This window comes from Balaenoptera physalus, assembly GCF_965194825.1.
Source record: "Balaenoptera physalus genome assembly, chromosome: 1".
In the NCBI taxonomy this organism is placed as follows: Eukaryota; Metazoa; Chordata; class Mammalia; order Artiodactyla; family Balaenopteridae; genus Balaenoptera; species Balaenoptera physalus.
Genome location: NC_138882.1, coordinates 35406784 through 35432411, shown reverse-complemented (window position 1 = coordinate 35432411; position 25628 = coordinate 35406784). Strand labels below are relative to the sequence as shown.

The 25628-nt window shown below is 47.5% G+C and overlaps 1 protein-coding gene across 5 annotated transcripts in view; it reads left to right on the top strand.

The window, feature by feature from the left end:
- The window catches only part of ATP2B4 (ATPase plasma membrane Ca2+ transporting 4), a 90490-nt gene that overhangs the window by 28249 nt on the left and 36613 nt on the right, over positions 1 to 25628 (top strand). For all 5 annotated transcript variants that reach the window (XM_082432501.1, XM_082432499.1, XM_082432500.1 and 2 more), the window contains one exon: positions 13491 to 14152. In XM_082432501.1, coding sequence (XP_082288627.1) covers positions 13960 to 14152 — 193 coding nt within the window. In that variant the 5' untranslated portion in view covers positions 13491 to 13959. The remainder of the gene's footprint in view (positions 1 to 13490; positions 14153 to 25628) is intronic.

Here is a 25628-nt window from a genome sequence, read left to right as displayed (position 1 = left end):
CACCCTAGCCTCCCCAGGAAGAATGGGGACTATCAAGTCCATTTTCTGTCCCCTGTAACCTTCTGTAAACTTCTCTTCATTTTACGATATCCCCCTCCTGTCTTGGCTCTTGAAACTACTCCCATTGGAAGAAAAAGGCAGTTTACCCTCCTACCCCTCTTTAGGGCCATATTCTGTTTGTTCTCTTGGAAACCATGGCAACTTGGCCTAAGAGGCCACTTCTACCACCTTGGAAGTTAATGCTCCAAAGCCTTGTACTCACAGCTGCGAGGTCTCTAACACGTTTTTCCAAAGTGGGACAGGAGCCTCTGAATTTTCAGTTCTGCTAAAGGAAGAAAGTTTCAAACAAACCAACCCCTATATAATCCTTTTACAAGTTGGTTAGGAATGGGAGAAACGTTCCCTGTGAGATCCAGAGTATGAATATAGGCAGCATTAGCTGGGAATCCTGAAGCGTATTCTGGAGCGTCTGGTCCACACTTATTTTTCTTACGCTCTTTTCTCCTTTCCCTTCTCACAATTACTCGGTTGCTTAGAAAACTCTGTTGGAGGTGCTTATCTTTTAGCTTATACCAACTTTTTTTTCTTTTTCTTCTTGACATGTTTGTACTTCTTGCTCTGGTGCTACCTTTTAAAGCCCCAAGTAGGGAATCCAGGGAGCTGTGATGATTAACTGCAGGAGCCCGGTAGAAGAATTCCACAGCCTTAGACGGCAAAGTTTCCATAGCCTCACTGCCGAGGGACTTCCCCCACGAAGGAGTCCTCTTTCTTGAGTTGGCCACTGGAGGTGGGAGGGGAGAGAGTGGGCTGGCCTGTCCTTGGCTTCTCTTTGGACTTGGAGGCTTGCCATGGGAGGGTTTAGTGGCTGAAGCCTTGAAGGGAGGGCACTGACCCCTCCTCTCATGCTGAAAAGGATTTTCTCTGGAGATAGAGGTCTTAACTGATTTGGAACAGCTGGCCAGGGCATGTGAGACTGGAGCTCCCACAAACCTTTGCAGAAGCAAATGTTAGGTAAATAGTGTGAGATGCCTACAGAGTTCTGGCTCTGCTGGGTTAGGATGCCTTCTGCTGCTCCTCCTCTGGTCCCCTCTGCAAATCCTTGAATCCTTGCACGGTGGTGGGGAGAGCTAGGAGAAGGTAGCCATGTCACCAGGGAGCTGAACGTTTGCCTCCATCTGTCTATTCCCAGCCTCAGTTTTATAGGTTCAGAGTGGAATTCAGGTGGAATAGTGGAGCCACCTTGCAGCTTGTGGTTGGGTAAGACTAGTTTATCATGTTCAGTTCTGAATTTTCACCTTCTGTGGGAGTACTGAAAGGAGCCAGAGTCCAGTTGTAGCACAAGTTGTATTTTACATCTGTCTGATCTCCCAGCCTCTTCCTCCATCAGGCCACTTCCTATTTATACTGGATTGGGAACTTGGCTGAGCATACTAAATCCTGACTTTACTTTTTAATCCATAAGAATAGTCTCATATCCTTCCTCTCCCCCCATCTCTGTTAGGGCTTCTCACTTCTGAGTCTTCAGTGTTTGCCTCTGCTTCAAGCATGGTTAGATACTACATATTTGACTTATCCAGGCAAGCTCCAGGTAGATTTGGGAGAATGCAGATTGGTTCATAGAGTTCATCCTGTGTGCCTTTGGGCCCATCATCCATGACCCATGACACAGATCGGCCCTGTGTTGGCGCTAGTTGTGGCAGCCCCATGAGTGCCCGGCTTGCCTCTCAGCACTTCCATACTCTTTCACTATTTGAGCCAATGTGGACTTGACAGGGCTGATTGGTTTCAGAAATTACCCAGGTAAGGAGAATGGAATTCTGTCCAATTAGGTTGTCCCCGGAGATGTGGAAAAGAGAGAATGAGAGAGATTTTGAGAATGAGATAGATAGATAGATAGATAGATAGATAGATAGATAGATAGATAGATAGATAGATAGAGGAGGTGAGAGGAAGAGAGAGAGAGAAGGAAGGAGGCAAGAAGAGAGGGAGAGATGGGGAAAGGGATATACAGAGATGTGAAAAAACAAAGTGAGAGGCTTAGAAATGAGGTATAGAGAGAAAAATGAGGAGGTGGAAAGAGATTGGTACTGGGTATTTTTCCCATGATTTCTGGTAGCTCAGTGCTTCAAAAATAATCCAGAAAACATCCTTTTTTGCCACTTCCTACAGACCTCCCCCCAACCACCATCATCATAGTTCTCCCAGGTTTTTCCTTGGAGGTATGGCAGTGATGTTCAAAATGCTCTGTGTGGGAGTTTAGAATCAAATGGGTGTTAGGAGAACTTGAATTCTTTATAGTTTACCTTTGCTTCTGCCTAGAGAGCGGATGATTCCTACAGTGATGGCTGGTTTCCCTTCTGTCTGCACCAGAAAAGCCCCGTTACTGTGTCTTGGAGAACAAGGGTGATGTGCCTCCAATACACCAACACGATATAGCCCCAGAGGCAAGAGGGGGAGATGGGGCCCGTGCTGGGGGGGTGTTTCTTGGGACTTACAGACAACTGATTCTCTGTGCAGATTGGGTCCCCTTCTGGGCCCTTCCATCTTTCTCCTTCCCTTAGAAACAAAAGCATACTGGAGCAGAGAAGGGTGGTTCATTCATGAACTCCACATGTTAGGTTGGACACTGGGACAGACACTGGGAGAGAGAGGTGATACAACCTTTCTGCTCGCTCAGAAGAATACACAGTACCTTCCTCTTTCTCTCCCGTGAGATTTCCATAAACAGCCACCAGCTGGGGCTGAGTCACCTCTCTGCCTGCCCGTTGTTTCTTTCAACAGTGGGCCCTGTGTCCATCACTGTGGATCTGAGCCCTTTTGAATAGATGCTCTTTCTAACCATGATTTTTGGAAGCTTACTCTACCTTGGGGGTTCGGAGACATGTCTGTTTCTTTGTCTTTTATGTATTCCCAAGTAATGGCCACTCAGCCTGAGTAAATACCCTGAGACTTAGGAACAGAAACACTGGTGTCTATGATGCTATCAGCCTACTCCCGACAATCCAGGACGGTGCCCCATATTGGGCCCTTTCCTTACCTCCTCCCTGCTCCCTTCCTACCCTACAGGAACAACGGGATGCTGATGACAGTTGGTTTGACAAGCCTAGAAACCATGCCTGCTCTGCTCTTTTGACCTCAAGGTGCTGCCAAGACTGATTTGTGTCCCAAGTTCTGATTTTCCCAGCAAGATATCAGCTCACCCGGCTGTCAGTTAGGACTTTGACCTTTCCTGGGGCAGCAGAGGGTGCTTCCCTTGTGGAATCAGCAGCAGCTTCCCCCTTCTTCCTCTCTCTTCCCCTTGGGGGCTGTTCTCATTGATAGCCTTTCTGAGCCATAGTGGTATCTGCAAGACATTCAGTTATAATCTGAGATAGACAGAATTGAACAGTCTGTGAGATTTGCTCTTCTTAACACTGCCCTAACTTTATTTTTTAATCTGATTAATATGCCCATCAGCAGTGGGGTTTTTTCTCCTACTAAGTGTATAACAATCCAAAAGGAACTGGAATAAGGTGGAGAAAGAAGAATGGTAAAAATTCTGCAGCATCTTTTGTATTCCAAGCAGCTGTTTCTGGAAGGTGTCTCTCTATTCCTTAGATATCATTTAGTGGCTGGCATATTTATCAGTCAGCACACACTTTCAGCTCAGTTGTGTATGTGTGTGGGTGTGTATATGTGTGTGTGTGAGATTACCACATGGTAATCTTCCACTCTCTTGCCCCTCTTGAGCTGCCTATGCCTGATGGCCCATTTCTTTGTTCTCATTTGTTACTCTAAGTTTGACTGGGCAAGTGGAGAAGGTAGGAGGCTATAGTGCCCCATCCAGTAGCTGGAGGTAGGAGGTACTCGCTATTTCTACCAAAATCTTTTCCCAAGTGCCTAGTGCCCTGGAGACATATGTGTCCAAGGATAAATCAACCTCGCTTTTGGTCATCCTTCAGCATCTGACTCCTTGGTGCTGGTGAGAGGTCCTCACCACCCTGACTAGAACCTTGAATCTTGTTGTGCAGGGGTATCCCTTCACCCCAGAGCTCCCTGAGGTGTAAGAATTGGATGAAAGTTCTCTGTACAAGTGGCGGAAACATGTGTCCCTTCAGAGGTACCTCAGAGGTCATTTCCTGCAGCCCTCCAGCCAGGAGTGACCAGGCTCCATGCTGGGTGGCACTGCACCCAGGTTGTAGGGGGTGGGGCTTGCTTTGAGGCTCTCTTCCCACGACCCCTTGTGGAGGTCTCCGTATCTTCATCCTGATGATACAGGCAGCCAGTGGGGCCTGATGGGGAGTAAGGGGCTGCGAGGAATGCTGCTGGCTGGAGCCAGCCTTTGACAGGAAGGAAGAGGACAAAGCGCCTTTGTCTCTTCTCAGTGTGAGTGGTGCAGAGGTGAGAAAACCCTGAGTTTGGGCCTTTCTCCTTGATGAGCTGAGGCAGAGGCATGTAGGGGCAAGAAGCCATACATCCCCTTCTTTAAAGGAGCTTACTTACTCTACTCACTTCGGTGTTCCCCTTGCTGGCTCAAACCGCATGCTCTATAGTCTGGCCATACTCTTTTTGTTCCTGAGAAAGTTGTGCTGACTTTTTTTTTTTTTTTTTTTTAAGCTGTTTTAGGGGGTTGGGAAAGGAAAACTTTAAAAGTAAAATAATACAAAACAGACCACTCTGCCATTACAGGCACATAAATAGCTGCACCATAGCCAGGCTGCAGACTCACTTTGCCATAGCAACCTCAGCGAGTGTTTATAGCAGCCTGTCGCCCCAACTGGAAAACAGCAGCTGCCTTGGCCTCAGCACAGCAGGCAGGCACCCCCCGAGAGGTGTTGCAGGGGCCACAGGCCAGCCCTTCTGCGGGGGCCGTGGGAACTGACAGAGCAAAAGCAGCATGGGGGGCTTCCCTGGTGGCACAGTGGTTAAGAGTCCTCCTGCCAATGCAGGGGACACAGGTTTGAGCCCTGGTCCGGGAAGATCCCACATGCCACAGAGCAGCTGGGCCCGTGCACCACAACTCCTGAGCCTGCACTCTAGAGCCCACAAGCCACAACTACTGAGCCTTCATGCCACAACTACTGAGCCTTCATGCCGCAACTACTGAAGCCCGCGCACCTGGAGCCCGTGCTCCGCAACAAGAGAAGCCACAACAATGAGAAGCCTGCGCACTGCAACAAAGAGTAGCCCCCGCTCACCAGAACTAGAGAAAGCCCGCGTGCAGCAACGGAGACCCAACCCAGCCAAAAATAAATAAATTCAAAAAAAAAAGAAAAAAATCAGCATGGGGTTCAGATGTGCTGGGGGGCAGTAATATTTGGGGAGCCTGAAGTGAGTGGTGGGTCTCTTTTGTGTCCGTTTTTCCCCACCCCTGGGTTCCACACCGTCTCTCATCTCCTGCCGAGTAGGAAACAGGAGTGCAGAGGGTGCGTAGCTGCACCAGAACCCGAAAGGGATCTGGGTTTTCCTCTGACTCTCACCAGGTATCTTGTTTTAACTTTCTGTATAAATCTGGGCTTCAGTTGCAGCCTGTTCAGGGAGGTCCTCTCAAGTCTAATTTTCTCAAGGACTCACAGGAGAGGAGCTTTCCTTGGGAGGATCATGGGTCTCTCTGGGAAAGGGGGCTGCCCCAAGATGAATGGAAGCAGAGATCAACATTCTGGAAGGACTAAAGGAGGGCGAGATGTGACGAGAGCCTCCTGTGCGTCCCCTGTCAGGCTGGATCTGAGGACAGTGTCGGGACTGGGCCCCCAATCGAGGCTCTCAAAGTGCTTTAGCCTGGTGTTGGCTGGAGATTCTCACGACGTTGGAAACTGCATCGTTCTCAAGTGTGGTACCCAGACCAGCATCAGCATCCCCTTGTTAGGGAGCTTGTTATAAATGCACATTCCCAAGCCCCACCCCAGACTTCCTGAACCAGCAACTCTGGGAACCCTCCTGGGAGTCCTGAGGCTCACTCAAGTTTCAGGATCACTGCTCCAAGGCACAACAGAAGTGCAAGAGAGTATGGTCTGCCCACTTTCTAAAGACCACAGCTGACTTAGCGCCTCCTGTGTGAAGAAGGAAGAGTGAAGCTGGGGGATGAGGCGACAGCTATTCGGGAATGCTCCCGGCTCTCTTTCCTGGTGAACTCCATCTTCTCAGCATGGAGCCCTTGTCCATTCGCCTGGGAATCCCGGGAAGCAGCTGGGCTGAGAGAGGCTGGAAGAGGCAGTGGCGGGGGCTGGCTGTCTGTACGCTGTACCGGCAAGACTGCCATGGAGCAGGGGAGGCGATGGGATGCCGGCAGGCACGGTGTCCAGGGGGTGGTACTCTGGCTAGTGTCTGGGTCCCACAGGAATGTTATTTTGCTTCCTCTCCTGCTGAGCCCCTGGGACAGCTGCCCCGGCAGTCTCTTTTGGTAGATGCCATGTGGCCTCCTCAGTCTGAGGCCAGGCAACTTCCCTCTCACCCCGAGGCCTCCCCAGAGCCTGCGGCCCGGGAGCAGCGAGATCCTGACTGACTCCAGTAGTCAAGGGAGATTGGCCCTCCCCCCCGCCTCCACGAGCATGGCGTGATTCTGCTGAAATTTGTTTCTAAAAATAACACAGGATCCAATCCAGCTGCTAAAAAGCCCCTTGCTTCCCTTGGGACGAAAATGTGGAAAAACCGCCGTAGCCCCAAGAAAGGCAATCTGTGTTGCCCAGGAGAGTGTGTGTACTGGATATTTGAATGCTGCTGCCCAAGGGTCTGCCTCTAACCGTCCCAGTTTCGAGCAGCTGCACCTTAGTGTTAGAGGCAGGTACCCTTCTAACCCATATCCTGAGCATTTCCCACAGTCTGGCCAGCACTCCCTTCATTAGACAACAGATCTTCTGGATGGCGCTGCTGCTCCCAGCTGAAGTCAGCTCTTGTCCTCCTTAATCAGCTGAAGGAGTGGGAGGTTGCTCTTCCATCCTCTACATTTTTTTGAGCTCTGGCTTGCTGTGAACATTCCCTCAACACCCCTGAGTCACAGGAAGCCACGGAGGTGACCCGGGCCAGTATGACTCATAATATTTGGAAAAGAGGGTATATTCCCTATGGCTCTAGGCTCAAGGGACTGCCCGTTTTCATCTTGATCTATTGATGCTATTATTAGGATGAATGCAAGGGGGTGACAATGCCCCACTAGGCACATGCCAGCTTCCGTTTCCCACCCCATGCTGTGAAGCTTCCTGTCTTCATCTTGATGGTTCCTGGAGTCTCTGAGAGGGGCCGGATCAACAGGCCAGATGATCAGGAAGAGACTGTCATCAGCCTTGGGTCAATTCTTGGTATCACTGTTTAGAGAAGGCTGTGCTATCTATGCGCCTGACCTTCTCCCTGCCCTCTGAAGGCATCTGGCCAGAACTGATAAGTTTTGTCCTCATTGTCATAGCATATCTTAGACAGTACAGCCCCTCCAGGCTTCAGCATCATAGTATGTTTTATTTTTTTTAGACCTCAGGTACAGACTATTGAGTCAATCATACTATGGATTCATGGCCCAGTATTATTGTTGGTCCATGCAAGGCCCTTCCTGTGCTCACTGTTTCCCTGTATCCCATGTCTTTTCCCTTCCTTGCCTAGGAGCAGCATTCTAATGTGTTAATATGTATCTTTTTGTTTAAATACATCCCTTAAAGAGTATAGTTTTGCTTTAGATGCATGTGTTTTTAACTTTTGTTAAAGCACCTTTTTTACCCCCACTAAGCACTGTTTTTAAGATAGCAATATTGTTGTGTGTATATCTGATCTGTCTTTCTAACTGTGGCATAATATCCCCTCTTATCTAGCTCACATATTTTACCTGTCCATCACTGGGAGAGGGGATTCCAGGTTGCCTTCAATGCTCTGTCACCACAAATAATGTCCCAGTGAACATCCTTACACATGCCCCTTTCTGAACCTGTGTGAGAATTTCTTTGGGAGATGTACCCACTTGATGACTGGATCCAGGGTATGCATAGACTTAGTTCGGTCAAGTACGAGGTGGCTCCAAGGAGGAGGGGAAATTCTGGATCCCTGAGACCCAGGGGTTGAGGACAAGACATTTTCTCCAGATAGATGCTTTGATTCTAGCACTGCATTTCTGCTGCTGAGTTGAAGAAGACACTCTCAGGGTAGCAGACTTGGGGAGGGGGAGGGTAAGGGAGGGAGCCTCATGTATACCACCTCCTAACCAGCAAGTGATATTTTCTCTTTAGGAAGGGAGTACCCACCAGAACCCAAATCCTAGGGGCTGACTGAGAATTAGCATCGAGTTCCAAGACCAGGAGCAGAACCACAGGCTACAGTGTGCCATGCTGTAGTCAGTACAGAGGCATGGTTTTGGTGCCTCAGCTCTCACTTGGCTTCCTGGCACCGGCATGGCTATTGCTGAGGATGACAGGTGGTGCCGCCCACTACCTGAACTTTAGCCAACATCCTCTGCCTCTGACCTTCTTCCCATATGCCTCCAAAGGGCCTCAGTAGACTGAAGGAGGGTATGTGCGCAGGTCTGCTCTGCAAGTCAGCAGGCATTAGGGGAGCAATTAGGGCAGGGCGGGCATGGGGAGGGAAAGAGAACCTGGGACCACGATGAGGATGGCTGCTACACCCAAGTGGTGGGAACTAGCACAGGTGGGCTAGACTCTGGGTTATGGGAATAAGGGGCCTGTAATGAGGAGGGAGCAGAGCAGCCTTCGTGTAGAATTTAGACCTTCAGAGAGAAGGGCCAACCAGGGATGTTTCATGCTGGGCAGCCTGCCATGTTCAGGTGCTTGCCAGCTTTCTTGAAAGCCCCTCTGAGAGGTATGACAGTGCCGAGAAAAGGAGTGAAGCTTAAGACACTGTAGGTAATGGCTGAGGAACTGCCCCTGCTGGAGAAAGGAGGGAGAGAATCTAGAGCCGGGGCTCTCTGTGCCTCTCCCCAGTCCCTACAGGCTGCCAGGCCCTGGGTGTGAGATGAGGAGTGGAGGGAGCCCTCAGCCCCACTCCTTCAGTCTCTAGGTGGGAACTGGATATACTTGGAATCATGCCAATCCAGAGCTAAGGGCATCCTGGCTGGGGGGATACGTATGTGTGGGGGTGGGGATGGAGTGGGGAGTGTCAGCCCCTCACAAGCTGTAGCTCTGCCCCTACGCCTGCCCTGATGTGTTGTAGAGGCTTCAGGGGTTGTGGGTCAGGGACAGATAGATAGGTTTATATGGGCCTTCTGATCAAGCTTTAGAAAGTAAATCTGTAGCTTTGTTTCCATTTTTCTTACAGGATTGTCCTTGTACTTGATGCAGGGTAGCTTTGGATTCAGACTAGGACACAAATCCTGGTTCTCTGAATCTCTATTTCCCTGCTATAAAATGGGGTGCCCTCCTTATAGGGCTGTTAGTGAAGATTCAGTGAAGCAATATGTAGAATAATGATAAATAACTACTATTTATGGACCAGCCACTACATATCAGCTGCTATGCTAGGCTGCTGTCTATACAGTACACACGTGTGTGCGCATGTGTGTGTGTTTACATATATGATTTCTCTCGGGGAAGTGTGGGCTTGAAACAGGTTTCATATTTCAGTTTGGTGCATTCTAAGGTGGGACCAGCCTACTCCTGTGCCACCCCCCTCCCCACCCGCACAAGGTCTTCCCTTCTTGGCACTGATGCTCCAACCACAGCATCTCCAAGTGCTACCAACTCACTTCTGAGCAGAGGCTCCCAGCCCAGTGAAGGGGGCAGGGCATGAGAGTCCGCTCCACTGAACAGCCCCTGCCTGCAGCCCAGAAGCCAGAGTTGAGCATAGCTACTTATTATTCCAGGCAGGTCTGGCTGCAGTGCTGCACCAGCCTGAAGCCCTAGGCCCCTGGCCCCTCCTGTTTCCTTTCTCCTCTTTCCATTCATACTTCATTTCCCATGCATCATGCCAGATTCATTAGGAGCCTTTGGCAGGGGAGATTCAGGGGGTGGGTTCCTTTCAGATTCTCAGAATACCCTACTCCCTACATAGGGAGTTACCTTTTTTCCTCATAGCCTGGGGATGCACCCCAGGACAGTTAAGAGTAAGGGATTTCTTAACAAAATTGGAGGAAACAGTGTCTGACTGTTGTTTATGGTTTGGTGACTTAAGGCATGAGGTTTTTGTCTCTGGCAGCGCCTCAGTTTAGAACTTGCTAGGGAGCTCAGCTGCACATTGAGTCATCAGGAAATATAGGGTGGTCTGCTTCTCATGTATGTGTAGGAACAGGAGGGGGTCTCTTTCACCCTCATTGCCTGTGATGTGATGTAGTTGATTCTGAAAGAGAAAGAGCAAGTGTAAGAGTCAGCATTTCCTCTATGTGTTATGTGTATTCTCTGTACCCCAAAGCTGCCTACTTTTTAAAGGACTTATATTTGTCAGAAAATGGGGAGGTCCAGACTTGAGGGAAGGAGTAAGGTATAACAAAAAGAGGACCAGGCAGTCAAGGCCACTGACTTGCCAAAGAACAAATCACTTTTTATGTCTTTGGACCTCAGTGTCTTCATCTGTAATGTGGGAGTCACAGCTGTCCTACCTAAAATTGATGTGACAATCCTTTTACATGTCACTGCAAGTTGTAGAAAAGATGTTACAGAACTTTAGGAGGAAAAAAATTAAAGTGATTTAATGATCATATAACTAGTATGATTTCTTGCCCCTGCAGGAAGGGATGAGAGTTTGCTCTTCCATCCCATCATCATTAAGCTGGCAAAATGCTAGAAACGGGGAGTGAGAACATACCTAACCCAGGAGGCACTGAGCCGAATGACTAATCCTGACCTGACAAGAGGTGGTACCTCCTAGGCATCTGAGCATTGCATCTGAGCCTGAGCCTGTGTGAGCATTTACATACTATTCTTTGCCAGTTGCCTAATAAGGTTAGGGGCTAGGCAAGCTCAGCAGTTGCAGAGAGCTCTTATTCTAAGAGCTCAGAGAGAAGTATTGGCACCAGCTATGCCTCTGAATTCCGGAATAACTTTCACGGAGAGCCCAACTTAAGAAAGGGTCCCAAATGGGCACTGTCCCTGTGACTTTGTGCCAGCAGCTTAGTGCTTGACCTACATATGTGTCTCTAGAGCAACCTGAAGCAGACAAACCTCATTCCTTTCTACTTGTCCCATGTGTTCTAATCTTAAGTGACCTTTTCTCATTGGTTGTCTACGTGAGTGGAAGAATCTCTCCTCTTTGATCTCTTCAGACTGCCCCTACTTCTCTAGAGATCCCAGGCCACATTGCCTAGTGGTTATAGCTAATGGTTCTAACCTAGCTAATGGTTACTGCTAATGAAGCTGCCTTGGAATTTTCCATTCTTTTGGGGGTGTGGGAGTTCCCCCTGGCAAGGAAAGATGGAGGGGCACGTGGAAATTATTGCTCTTCTGCTTTAAGGGCTAGATTTAAAAAGTTCATTAAGATCAAATCAAGCTTTTTCGCATCACTTGAGTGTCCTATACTGGACACTGGTCATCTTTCATCTAAGATTTCAAAGCACTATTTCTATTTATAATCCCTTTCCTTTATCACTTTCTTAGGATGGTGTGAAAAGGTAGGGCTGATTCTTCCCCCAGATAAAGATGGGAGGAGCTGAGCCCTAAGAAAACTGAGCACTAAGAAGGCCAAGTGACTTGTCTGAGGGGTACCTGGGAAGATGGTGAATCTGGTTCTGAATCTACTACTGGTTTTTCAACCAAAAAAATTAGCTGAATGCCTGCTCCATGCAGGTGGTCATCTAGGCACTGGGGAGAAAGCAGTGAACAAGACACATGAAAAATCTCTGCCTTCATAGAACAAACATGGCAGTGGGTAGAGAGTTAAAAAAAAGTAAAATCTTCTGATTTCCAGTTAAGCTCTCAATCAGCACTGTCCTCAACATCCTCTTGAAAGGCTAAGGAGTTCAACTTAAGGGTCAGCTGGGCTTCTTGCTGCTATAGCCCTTCCCACTGCTTCCAGACTTGGAGAAGAAGGTGAATTGGAGAGAAAAGTCTGTGGTACTGTTTATCCCTATGCCAGTATGATTGAAGGGAGTTTGACACTCTGCCTCAGGTTCTCTCCAGACCTCCTTGTTCCCCAGGATTCTCTGATGACATCTAAAAAGAAAGGGAATATGATGTTTAAAAAACAATAGCAACAACAACAAAACAAAACCCTGCTTGCATAACCCTTTGTAAGTCAGAGTAGCTCTAAAAATTTATAGTAGAAGGAGGAGGCAGAGGGCAGACTGGGAGAGGGAGGGGTTTAACCACCTCCATCCCAGTGGAACCTGCCAGGAACAGGACTGATTATAATTAGCAGGAACTTTGGCCACATGTGATTTTTGGAAAATTAATTGATAAAAGAGTCAAGTCCTTATCTGATGGTCCTTGTGCTCCTTTGTTCACCTTCTAGAAGCAAGGATGTCATCCATTTATTAGAGAGGGACTGGGCCCCCAGTGTTTGGGTGCTGTGTTCAGGAAGAGCCCCTTCACATTTAAATAGCCAATGTGTGGCAGTCCTCCTGCATGCCACACAGCAGCCCCTTTCTGACGCTGAGAACGGAGCTCAGGATAAGCCTTTTCACCTTCATCCTCCCTGTTCTCACCTGTACATACTCCTGACCCTCTCTCCCTAGTGAGCACGTGTAAGAGGTAACACATGCCTTCCTGGGGAGAAATGCTGGTTTGAGACCCTCCGGTGTCACTCACACGCAGACTAACTTTGCTCCCCTACTCACCCTGTTGTGGCCCTAGGCTCTATCTGAATCAGTAGCTGTCGTATTCCTGCCACCCCAGAGGAACTTTAACACTCATAGGCTTCAAACTCACTATCTTTCCTCCTCAGAGGTCCTTCTGTCCCCTTTATGTAAAAAAGTTCCACCCTGTATCGCCTACTGACAGCATTTTACTCATCCTTTCCCCCCAAAAGCTTTTTGGAGCAGTGGGGGGCTTAGCTCCTGATCTATGGACAACTGCGGCATCCTGAAGAATTTCTATACAGCATCAGGCTGAGTATTCTGAGGGGCTGCAGAGGATTGGTCATCTTCTACCAGGTTGTCCTCCTGGTTTGTAAATGTGTGTATTAGGAGTAGGGGAGGGTGCAGGGTATGGGGGAGGGTGGCAGACTGGCAGGCCACCCTCCAGATCACTCTGGTCTGGACTCCTTTTCTGACCTCTTCTCACCTCTTAGAAGTAAGGTCAGACTAAAAGATTCTGTAGCAGGTCCCTCAAATAGACAGGGAGTGCATTAGAACAATTAGAGGTCATAACCTTTTATTTCCAAGTTTCTGAAGTTGTAGGATTTGTGTTGCTTGGTTTGGAAGAGGTGAGGTATGAAGACTGTGGTGTATCTGAAATTGTTGGAGTCTACAGGCTGCTGGGGCCTCCCAGGGAGGAAGGGGCCTCAGCTCAGGCCTCAGCTATCAGTTCAGCTCAGATATCAACTGTCACCTAAACCCTGTGCTAGAATGAGTACCTCTTGCCCTTGCAGATGCTGGATCTCCATGCTGCTCTAATTGTTTCTTTTTGTCTATCTTTGAATCTTTATTCCAGAGATCCCGTTGTCATCGGTATCCAGGGAACCCTCCTCTTCCTCCTCCTCCTGCCGCCTCTCTACCACTGCAGTCGCTGGTTGTTGCTAAGGTTGCCTCCATGGTAACATGCACATCCTGTTTACACCTCCATCTGGGCAAGTTGGTCTAAGCTAGGAACCTACCTACCCTGGACAACCACTTCCATCACCACCTGGGGACACCAATCATCGTGACACGTGGTCCGGTTCCACTCAGTTCCCCCATCCTCTTCCTCCTCCCACTGCCAAGCTTCATACTCAGAAAAGGATCTGGGCTACGGGTTGCTACTCTGAAGCTTATTGCACAAGATATAGTCGATCTATTTCCCATCTGGGCTCCCAGTGAAGCAAAAAGTAAGAAGAAGTGAGGCAGAGAGGCAAGAGACCCTGATCAGTGGAAGGGAAATTTCACATTTTCTCTGGTTGAGGGGCTTGGTAACAGCAGGCAAAATGACGAACCCAACAGAACACGCCTTGCCAGCCAACTCGATAATTGAGAGCCATGAAGGGGAATTTGGCTGCACAGTAATGGACCTGAGGAAGCTCATGGAGCTGCGTTCAAATGATGCAATAAACCAGATCAATGTCCACTATGGAGGAGTAATGAATCTCTGCAGTAGACTGAAAACCAACCCTGTGGAAGGTAAAGGCCATACCAGGGGTGGGGAATTGGAGGAAGGTGGCTAGTGTTAAAATATATTATTTTCCCAACTTATAGAGAAGGAACATTTCTGGAGACCTTGCTGGTATATCTGTGTCTGGTGGGTAAAGTATAGTATCTGAAGAGCTGAAAGGAGGTGCGGCTATGGAGAGAAATGTCATTTCTTTCCCAGAGATGATGTTGAGTGACTGTGGTATTTTCTGAAGATCATTCTTTCCTCCTTTTTCTGTATCAATGTACAGAAGGCAGAAGATCTCTATTTTATAAATGTTTATGTTAGAGATGCTTTTATCAGCGATCAAGTCCCTTATTCTGTATCAGTCTTTGATTGCGAAGGGTTGAAGATATAATTCTTCCCCACACTGATCTTACAGTGTAATATGAAGAAAAGTGGGTGAGTCCATCTACCTAACGTAGCACTTCTCTATGGTACACAGTTACAAACAGGATGGTAAGTCATAACGTAGAGAGTTGTACCCACCATATCTTTGGATTACTCACTCTGTTTTCTTTCAGGGAATTATTGATGACTTTTTCAACCCTGTCCTATGCACTTTTAGTATAGTTGTTCTTAATCTATTCTTAAAAGAGAATGAAAAATCCTGCTTCATGCTTACCTGGCTCAGCCCAGTTGCCCAGTGAGCCATGGTAATTTAGCCTCATTGAAATGGAGAGAGTACCAGAGGAATCTTATTTTCTCCTTTGCCTGGTTTCAGCATCTGTTACAGGTCCTTGCTTGGTCCTATCAGTCGGGCAGGCCACGGTTGAGTAGCTTGAGATAGAGCAAAGATCTTGTCCTTTAGATGCCTTCAGCCTCTTGAGGTATACCATTTCTGACCCTTCCTTGGAGGCCACATCATACTTCTTGCCAATTCTAAGAAGTTTTGACCCCTAGCCAATGTTATAAGTTAGTGACTTGGAGTCCAGACTCTCTAGGATTAAAAAAAGGAAGAGATTTTTATCTAGATATCTGTACATTGCCCATGTCTTATTTTATTTTATTTTATTTTATTTTTTGCAATCAAAGAGAGCTGCCCTACACGTTCTCTGTACTTCTAGAATTCAGTTTCTTATCTCATAGGCTCTAAGTTCAAATATTAGCTCTACCATTTACTAGCTGAATAGCATTGAGCAGTTTGCTCAGCCTGCCTAAGTAAACATCATTTTCTTCTTTGAAAATGATGTTAGTATCTAGCCTGTAGAGTTATTGGAATTAAATAACGTAATGTTATGTACAATGCTTACACTTATAATGGGTGTTCAATAAATTAGTCGTCTCACATTAAAATGGAGTCCATGTGTCTGAAGATATTTGCCAGAATATGAGTGCCTGTGGAGTGCAATGTGTTATTACATCTGGAGAGGCTGCTGCAGTCTACTTGCAACCACTGTCCATTTTCTCCATTCACCTGTTGATGTCAAAAAGCTGTTTAAGATGGCAGTGCTTAGTTGCTTTCATGTGGCTTAGCAAAGGCCTTCTGTTTAGTATCTAATGACTGCCCTTTGGATAATGCCTACTTCTTGTCAGCTAGATTTCTTTATTCTGCCACTTTCACAGTAGCATTGACCTTAAAGAGAGGGTATTCTATTATGTTTAACTGAGATACTGCAATACTTTCGAAACATTCATCAGAATTTAAGCAGGATCTTTCTTTTCCCCTTCCTCTTCTGTTCTTATCCCTTGGGTCAGTTGTTTCTCTCACAAAGTGAAACTCAGAAGTCCAAATAAGCTGGAACCTAAGAAACTCCTAAGAACAGGGTCCAGACTTTCCTCCCGATTTTCCAAACCCTTTCTCATAGCTGTTATTGTTAACTTCCTGATTCCCAGAGAGCTTCCATTCCCAAAGGCCAGCATATATATTGTACTTTAATCTCAACATCAGATATCAAATGCTTAGATTCTTTCCCAGTCCTGGTTTCAGACCTGTAGTTGAAAGTCACCCTTCTGATGTCAGGTGCCTCTGTTGCTACAGACCCTGGCCATGCCTGTATCCCAGTACCCCTACCATTGTCACAGTTGTCCATTGCCATTCTCCTGCTTCCTTAGATCACAAATATGTATCCTGATTTATTTCAATATTACGACTTACCCATAGGGCTGGTCCTGGAGCTGCTGAGGCAGGGTGTCAGAAAATAACTTTTCTGCGAGTAATTTTTAGCCCCCAGTGCCAACAATGACCCCCTCATATGTGAGAAGGGTAAAGGGATAGGCAAAGGAGACACAGAAGAGCTATGACACAGAAGTCTCTCCCCAGACAGGGATGGTGCTGAGCAGTTTGGTTGGACAGGCTGAGAAAAGAGCATCAATATCCAGGTGCCATAAAAAAACTGCCTGTTCACAGAAGACCACTGAGGTGCCTGACAGCCTAGCATAGCTGTGGGAGGCCCCTGCAGGCTAATAATAAGAATAAAGAAATTTTCCCGGTGTTAGAATTCTGCTGATTGGAAACCAAGGTGAAGTAAGATAGGGGGGATTGGTTCCTAGAATATGACTCTTCCCCTTAATTTTCTGTTGGACTGATAGTATCTTTAGTATAGATTGGTAGATTGTTTTAAACCATAGCTACTAAGGGGTCTTATGGAACTTGGAGTTTATAACATTTCAAACACTCACATGTTTTTTTTATTCTGTCTCTCTCTCTCTCTCTTGCTCATAACAGACAAAAGGTTTAAATGACTTGCCTAAAGTCTTACCACAGGGTACAACTCAATGGAATAATTCATGTTTTCTGATTCACAGTCCATTAATGTTCTGCTGCCCCTTTGGCTAGAGCAGCAACACGGAGAATCTCAGAATCACAGATAATTTTACAATTTGTTTTGTATTCCAATGCCTGATAAAATGTCTAACCATGACCCAATGCTAATGTGAATTTAATGTTGGCTTGTGTTCCTTGAGTACAATGGCTAATTGGAACAAGAGGAGATGCCCCAGTGGCCAAGAGTTGGTTACATTCGAGACGACGTGGAGGTGCTCAGCCTCCATGGCATTCAGCAACGACTAGACACAAGGCTGAGTGTGAGCAAAAAAGGGAAGGAAAGTTGGGGAAACAAAAAAGGGTGGGGGAGACGTGAAAGACGACACATGCTTTCATCTAAGCCACTAAAGAGTTCAGCCTTCATGGCCAGGTTAAAGAGAAGCAGAGAGGCAGAGGTGAGGCTCTAGTTCGGATAAGTGGTTGTTGTGTTGCCTGAGGTTTATCAGTAGGGAAAACCTGAGCATTTTGCGCCAGTGGAATCTTTTTAGTTTGCTTGCTTCTTTCCTCATTCCAATTTCTTTATTCCCCCTCTTTCTATTGCCTCTTCTTTCCCCATTACATCCCAACCCCAACCAATCTCTCCAATCCCCAAAGAGCTGAGCATTTTGGATGATACCCGCTAGAAGATAGCCTTTTATCTTCTGATCAGTTTTGCATGCTATCTCCTGGCTTCCAAGAGCAAGAGAAACCTTTGTGAATCTGGAATGAGAATTACCCATGGCTTAAGGGGAAGAAAGGAGAGGTATTTTCCTTAGTCTCAGTCTCCCTTTGTGTGTAGGAAGAAGAGAGAATCCTAGTTGAGAGATTCTTTGGTCTAGATAGAAAGTTGTATGAATTCTTCTTCCCCATAGAATTTTTCCACATTGGTCCTCAGCTGTGCTACCCTTTTTAGGAGGAAGAATGATGTTTTCTGAGGAGGAGCTAGGCCAGCAGTTAGGGGGGAGGTCTGGGCCCAGATGAGAAAGGGCAGAGAAGGGGAGCCTTGACTAAACAATGAATCATTACCTGTGGGCTTGTTTCAGAAAGCTAAAGACTATTTATGTTGAATTTGGATCTACAAGAATGTTGGTGGGAATTTCTGTTTCATGTTCCCTCTGTACCCTGCTATTCCTTTTCTCCTCTGCAGAGTTGAGGGTGTGACAGTGGGATACAGAGGGTTTCTAATTTCTTTTCAACCACATTAAACAAATATTTAATGTCCAGCAGGTGCTGGGGACACAATGGTGAACACGACAGGGACAGTTCTTCCTTCCATAGAGCTTACAGGCAATAAGAGGATACACAAAAATTAAGGCAATTTCAGAAATATTGTCATAGTGCTATGATGGTACTATGGGAGCACATAGTACAGGGACCTAAGCTGAGGGGATTGTAGGGAAGGAAAAGGGGGCCTAGGAGTCAGAGATAGGACTCCTCCATCATGTGATTGCCTAGGGAAGCTCTGGCCTGGCCATGCTCTGTGGTAATTGCTACCACTTACTAAATGTTCCTGGCATAAGATGCAAGCATCTGTGCCTTGCCTAATTACTGAGCACCTACTAGGTTTTGGGAGCTGAGATTCTTTGGGGAGTAAACAGCAGGAGGGGGAAAAAATTTATTTTAAGACAGCCCAAACTTTGATTTTGGTTCATTAACTGCAGAATTTAGGTTAATATCTCCTGCCATCTTAAGGTCTCTGGGGTTTAGCTGTGTTCCTGTTGCCATGCCTTTTGAGGTCAGTGGCATGTTCTACCAAGAACTATCCATTTTCCCATAAGCTGGGACATACTGGGATTGGGCTCTTCCTCAGTGTGGGAGATTGAAATTTCTAGTAGCATTGTCAATCTGAAAGAAAATTGCACACGTAGCCCCAATAAATGTTCACCTACAGTACTTCTAACAGTAATATTATTTACATAATGGGATCTACAAGAAATAGAAATGGATGAAGTAATACAAAAAGTTCCAGTACCTTTCCCACGCTCTAACAGATGAATGCACGCCCCCCATTTAGAGACCACTGCTTTAGAGAATGTTGATGTTGCAGGGGATGTAAAGAAATGGGCAAGTGGATATGGGATGGAACGGATATGAGAAGAAGATGGGCAACTGGCTTCTCTGAGATTTTCCTCCCTATCTGTAGGGCTTATAGTCTGTTTTAGAAAATTCACTTTTAGGAGTCCATCAATTTCAACTTAGAAGCATAGCCAAGCTACCTCTCTTTCCTCATGCCCTCTGCCCCATAGCCGTCACCTGGAAGATGCCAAATAAATTATTCTAAAAACAATTCATGTGGGCATGACTGCTGAGAATAACAATCTGTGGTCCTCTCTGCCCATCACACTTTGGGCAGACATATTAAGTTTAAGGTATGACAGAGACTCATGCCAAAAGAATATCTTAGAGGGAGGAGAAGGGGTAGAGATGGGCAGACCAGCTCAAACAGCCAGAGAGCAGCTACACTGTGATGTGAGTAGCTGTGAAATATTTAGTACTTGGCAGAGGGGTGGGAAAGGTTTTCACAAAACCTGGGGGAAGCAGCATCAACAGTGGGATGGTAGATGATTGAGAAAGACAGGAGAGAAAAAGCGCCCTCCCTCAGTCCCTCCTCCCCCTGCAGGGAATTCCACGTTGCATCCTGGGAGTTCCCTGTCTGGTTTGAGTTATATGCCTAGGGCTGAATTAAGCCAACCGTGCGTGACAGCTGTGGGCCTGCTCTTTCCCAGGCCAACCCCAGGCTCTGTGAATTCTTTTCTATCCAGCTCCTCCTTGCCCAGAGTTGGGCTTCTGGCTTAGCTGGCATAATGCTACCAAGCAGGGGGTAGAGAAGTCTGGAGGCAGGGAGAATAGTTACATCTCCTGAACCTGAGAGCCCTCCCTGCTTTCTCCCCTTCCACCAGGCCTAGAACCTTTTGTGCCACATTCCTTTGGCAACTCAGCAGAAACTCTTGCGAGTTTTGTTTTGCTTTAAACCTTCTTGTCATTGCCTTGCACTGAACCGTCAGCTAAGGGAGGGAAGAAAGATAGCATTCCCTCCTTGGCTGAGGCAGATGTTGCATCCACCCTTGGAAGTGGAGCTTTCGCTCTTTTTATTTAGCTCTGAGGTGTAAGTACTGGGGGGTGTGACACCAGAGGGGAGTGTGTGCATGCAGCGTGGGAGAGGGCGGCCGAGCAGAGGGTGAGGAGGGCACTCCGGGGAGCTGTCTCTTCTCTATGCCGGAGTTAGAGTGTTCAAAAAAGGCATACAGCAGAGGGCCAGATAAGGGGAGACATTCCCTGAGGAAGCTGTCCACCTAGGGCAGGGCTTTAGGATTGAGAGTGAGAAAGGGGCATTCTTCTCTAAGTCCATCATCCTCTCGTTGTGACCTTAGGGAGACTGCCTTCTCTCTGGGGGCTGGAAGGCCAGCAGGTACAGAGCACATCTCCAAGCTGTGGGTGTGTTAAGCTAGAGATGCAGAAGCAGGGAAACTGCTCTGAATCCTCGGAGGAGTGGCAATGGGTTAGCAGCAGGAGCTGTCAGTCCTTATGTTGATTTTAGGCTACTCTTCCCTTTTGCCCCCTAATCCAGGGTTTTTAAGGTAGGACTTGAAGGTATTCTGATGTCTGTTCTTATATACCAAATAGGATTGCCTTCAAATCAACCCAGAGAAACCTCTCCCTTATACTATTTTTGTAGGAGAAGATTCTGCTGTCCCATTGGCAAGGTAACATAACTCAGACAGCTGGGAAGTCCCTCATGATGTCTAACCTAGCCCCACCCTTTCTGGGCCTGAGCTGGCTCTGATAAGGGGTGCCTCTGCCGACAGTCCTCGGCCTCCTAGGGAAGCTGGCCCTGGTCCTTCCCTGCTGGAGCCAGGCCACTGAGGGCTGGGCTGCCGCTTCTCTTCCCAAGCCCTGGGTCCCCGCACAGGCTCATAGCAGACACAGATTTTCCACTGCTGCTTATTCCGTCTCCCGCCAGCCTGGGCAGGGCTGTGTAATTCCCCAGCGTGGGGTGGGGGCGATGACTTCACAGACTGACATTCTTGTCACCTCTCCTAGCTCATGTGTTAAGTCTGGCTCTTGGGGCCAGATGTACTCCCGATTTGGGTGGATTTTCTCTCTTATGTTCTTGGGGACAAGGTTTCTTCTCATTTTCTTGATGTATTTTTAGGGGAAACCCTTTTCCAGTGTTTCCAGCATTTTCTCCCTGCCAAGTCTTCCTTCCCCTCTTCAGGAAGCGGTATATTTTAGAAGCAACTGTGGAGATAAGGGACTAAAACCCCCTCCTGGGCTGGACAAGTATTTATGTGAAATCACAGCTGCTGAGATCAAGGCCTGAGAGCCTCTTGGGGGCAGGAAGAATGGGAATGGAAAGCCCAAAACTGGGGATTGGCCGAGCTCCCGGTCCCACATGGCTTTCCTGTGCCATGCCACATGTCAGAGAGGATTCCCAAGGCTACTACGCTGACAGCCCCAAACTGCCCCTCCCTGCCACACGGCATGCTGGGAACTTGGGCAGCCACTTGACTTCTTAAGGTAGCTATTGTAAGAGCGTAGGGTGACTTAAGGTGGAGCAGAGAGATGAGAGAAAATGGCAAAAGGGAAGTAAATGTGTGACTTTGAGGGCATCTAGGTAAGAGCAAGGCCTGACCTTTTTTGTTTTCCATAACCTGTCTTGTTTCATTTGCTTGGGTCCAAAAAAGGCCAATAATGAACCTTTTATTGAATACAAAATTCATAGGTTAGAGTCTGACAGACCTGGTGTCACCATCCCTGAGGACAGGAAAAGATGGGACTAATTCACCCCGGTTGTAAATAAAGAGTGGGAACAGGACTGATTTGCCTAGAGGTGTAGAGAAAAGCAGCATGTGGGCCTGCCCCGAGGTAAATAAAGGAGGGTGGGTGACCAACCATCCCTGTTTGCCGGGGGCTGAGGGGCCATCCCAGGAGGCAGGAGCTCCAGTGCTAAAACCTGGAAAGCCCTAGACAAACCAGGACAAGTTAGTCACACCAGAATGAAACCTCAGCTGAGTGCAGCTGCCTCCACACCCCAGCCCCACTGTGTGTAGGTTGGCATCCAGCTGCTTCCTGTAGAGCGGTATAGACTGCCGCGTACTTACTTGAGTAGTTACAAAACCTCTCCAGGCCATAGTTTGCTTATGTGTGAGGTGGGGTTAATAGCAGCTACTACATAGGGCTTTGCAGTGTTTCAGTGAGAAGACACAAATGTGCCTGGTGAAGCATCTGGCACAATTGTGATCGCTTAAATGTTCACAATCTTATTTATTACTCATTCATGCAGTTCAGTCAATAAATTTGTGTGCATACTATGTGTCAAGCACTGTTCTAGACCTAAGGAACAAAGGCAAAAATCCTGCCCTTGTGGAGGGGGATAGACAAATGTAGGATAAATATATAATCTGTTCTGAGAGAAGACCTGTAGAGGGAAACAGTTAAGCAGGATAAGGGGATCAAACGTGCTAGGGGCAGAAAAGTCTGTGTTAAATACGGTGGTCAGGGTGGGCCTCATGAGGAAGGTGGCATTTGTGCAAAGACCTGAAGAAGGTGAAAGGATGAGCCCTACCTAGTGAAGAGGAATCTGAGAAAGGAAACGTGTGCAGGGGCCCTGAAATAGAAACGTGTCTAGTGCATGCAGAGAATGGCAGGAAGGCTAACTTGACGGCATCTCAATGAACAAGGGGAAAATGGTAGGAGTTAAGGGGTGGGGGGCTGGGGGCTCATAAAGGGGGCTTATAGGCCATCGTAAGGTCTTCTGTACCCAGTTTCATTCCAAGTAAAAGGCACCAGAGGATTCTGGGTAGATGAGTGTCATGGGTTGGGCTGTAAGAGATCATTCTGGAAAGAGAAGAGACTGAGAACAGAAAGGCAAGGGTGGAAGAGACTGAGAACAGAAAGGCAAGGGTGGAACAGAAAGCCAGTTAGACAGTCGCAGTGGTCCAGGCGAGGGATAACCGTGGCTTAGACCAGGATGGGAGCTGTGGAAAATGAGAAGTGAGGGGACCTTGGATATATTTTGAAGGTAGAGCTGACAGATTCCCTGACTAAATGGATATAGTGGATGAGAGAGAGAGAGAGGAGTCAAGGGTGATTACAAGGCATTAATATGAGAGCAAGGAGAGGCAGGGCTACCTCAGATGGGGTGCTTTTAGCTAGACTGTTCTTGTTGTTGTTGATGTCATTTTGGCCTTCATTAGACTTATTGGGATGTCCCTTGATGATAACCTCTAATATCTGATGTCTTGATTTGCCCTCATAGTCATCTATTCACCTTTGTTAAGGAGGGAATAACATCTCCTTCCTTTACATTGTGAATCCTGCTTTCTTGAGAAACATCCTAGGTAGATTAACAAATTAGCAGAACTCCTATTTCCCTCCAGCAAGCCTAGCCGTCCAGCACAGCAGTTCCAAGTTGGCACAGACTTGCTATCTCAGGTCCCTGAGAGAGAGAAGCAGCAAGGCCCTGTCCCCTGGCACCTCTGCCTCTGCCTGCCTGGGGATCAAGATGCCCTGCCCAGAAACACTCCTTTCCCAGGCCCTGGATTTTCTTTGCTGCTGAGAACTGACTCCTCAGAGTGGTGGAGGCAGGGATTCTCTGGCAAGCAGCCCAGCTTGCTTCTAGTGCTTTGGCCAAACCTGCTCCCCTGCAGAGCTCTGCTGTGCCTCTCAGATTTCCAGCCAAGGTGGTGCTTTTGGGTCCAAGGAGGCAGGAGGCCCTGGATAAGAGCATCAGGTGCCACTTCCCCTGTTTCCCTCTCCCGAGCGCTGGCAAGAGGAAGTGGTCTGCAGTCCCCACTCCACAATCGTGGGGGCCAGTGCACACCCCCACTTTACCTCCAGGCAGGGTCCCCAGGTAGATTTCAAGTAACTCTCCTGATGGTTTTTGTTTTTAGGGTGGAGAAATGGACCCTGCAAACAATACTCCCTTGGGTACCTATTTTCCCATTTTCAAAATCTTGCTCTGTCTTCCTTAGTTCTAACCCAAATCTCTCTCCTTGACATTTAAAGTGACACTCTTGCATCCTATTCAGTGGAGATGGAGAATAGATGTCTGCCCTCCTGCTAAGCCCCCATTCCCCACCAGTGGAGTAGCCCTTCACATTGACCAAAGTGTGAAGAAGTCCTCTGGCATCAGTATCCCCATTTTCTCCTTGCAGCTTCTGGTCATCTGCTTTTCTTGCACCTCTGTGTGAAGCTGTGTTAAGTGTCCCCATCCTTTGATTCTAACCCTCCTCAGCTGCTGATCTTTTTTCAAGACAAAGGTTGCCTCACCCTGCCTGTGGGGAACCCACAGTATAGCCAACAATGTCCAGTGCCAAAACCAGGGCTAATTTGCTAATCAAGTTGTGTAAACAACTTGATAAATGTCACCTGCCATTAATTAAAGTTAGAGGCTGTCTCCTCTTCCCTTAAAGTATAACACCCCTGGGGCCCAGGAGAAGGGCCTAAATATAAGGAAGACACTGGGAATAATTCTGCCTCACTCTTCTTCTCTCTGGCAACATGCCTGGACTATGTGTGCACACTCACACAGGTATGTAAGCACACGTGTGTTAGTGGGGAGCATGCTGATAATCAAGGACTGAGTACTAACTCAGTGGCTTCACCTTCATTGTTCTCTTTTTATTCAACCTGAATAATAGTGCTTCTCCTAGTACTTTGTCTAAGTAGTACTTCTCTTAGCACCTAGTACATCTCTAAGTACATAGTACTTAGCAGAACAGTAGTACCTCTTAGCGATGTGTGTGTGTCTATGCATGTATGCCTCTGTGTGTGACAGAAGAGGATGGCTGTGTGCAAAACAGGGATGCCCAAAGTTGAAGTCTCGAAGCCTCTACTCTGTTGATCTCCTGAAACCACTGAAACTTGGACAGGACAACTGGTTGGGCTCTGTCTCCTAGCCTCCTAGCATGACCTTGGGCAGATAGCTTATTCTTTCTGGCTTTTGTGTATGAGCCAGTGGGTGGAAGCCAGCTCTGTTTTTATTTTTTTATTTTTTTTAACATTTTATTTTATTTTATTTTTTAATTTTTGACTGTGTTGGGTCTTCATTGCTGTGCACGGGCTTTCTCTAGTTGCGACAAGCAGGGGCTACTCTTCGTTGCGGTGCATGGGCTTCTCATTGCGGTGGCTTCTCTTGTTGCAGAGCATGGGCTCTAGGCGCGCGGGCTTCAGTAGTTGTGGTGCGTGGGCTCAGTAGTTGCGGTGTGCAGGCTCTAGGGCGCGTGGGCTCAGTATTTGTGGCTCACAGGCTCTAGAACACAGGCTCAGTAGTTGTGGCACACGGGCTTAATTGCTCCACGGCATGTGGAATCTTCCCAGACCAGGGATCAAACGCATGTCCCCTGCATTGGCAGGTGGATTCTTAACCACTGCGCCACCAGGGAAGTCCCAGCTCTGTTTTTAAATCATGACCAGCATTTACATGTTAATGTGAGAGGAAAGTTCTGTGTGAGTCTCAGGAAACATTTTAATGTTTGTGCTCTTAGAGCTGGAGCCTCGAGCAAACTCCATGAGGAAGAGATGAAGTTTTAGGTCTAGGTTAGCTTACCCTGGAGACCAAGAGGAGGTAACCAACTTGTGACCAACTTGTCTTGGTTTGCCCCCATTTTTAGACTGAAAGTTTCACACCCCCTGAGTCTGAGCAAAAAGTCTGTCAGCCACAGAGACCAGTCACCCTAACTGGATCTCATACTTGGGCAGATCGGGAAGCAAGGGAT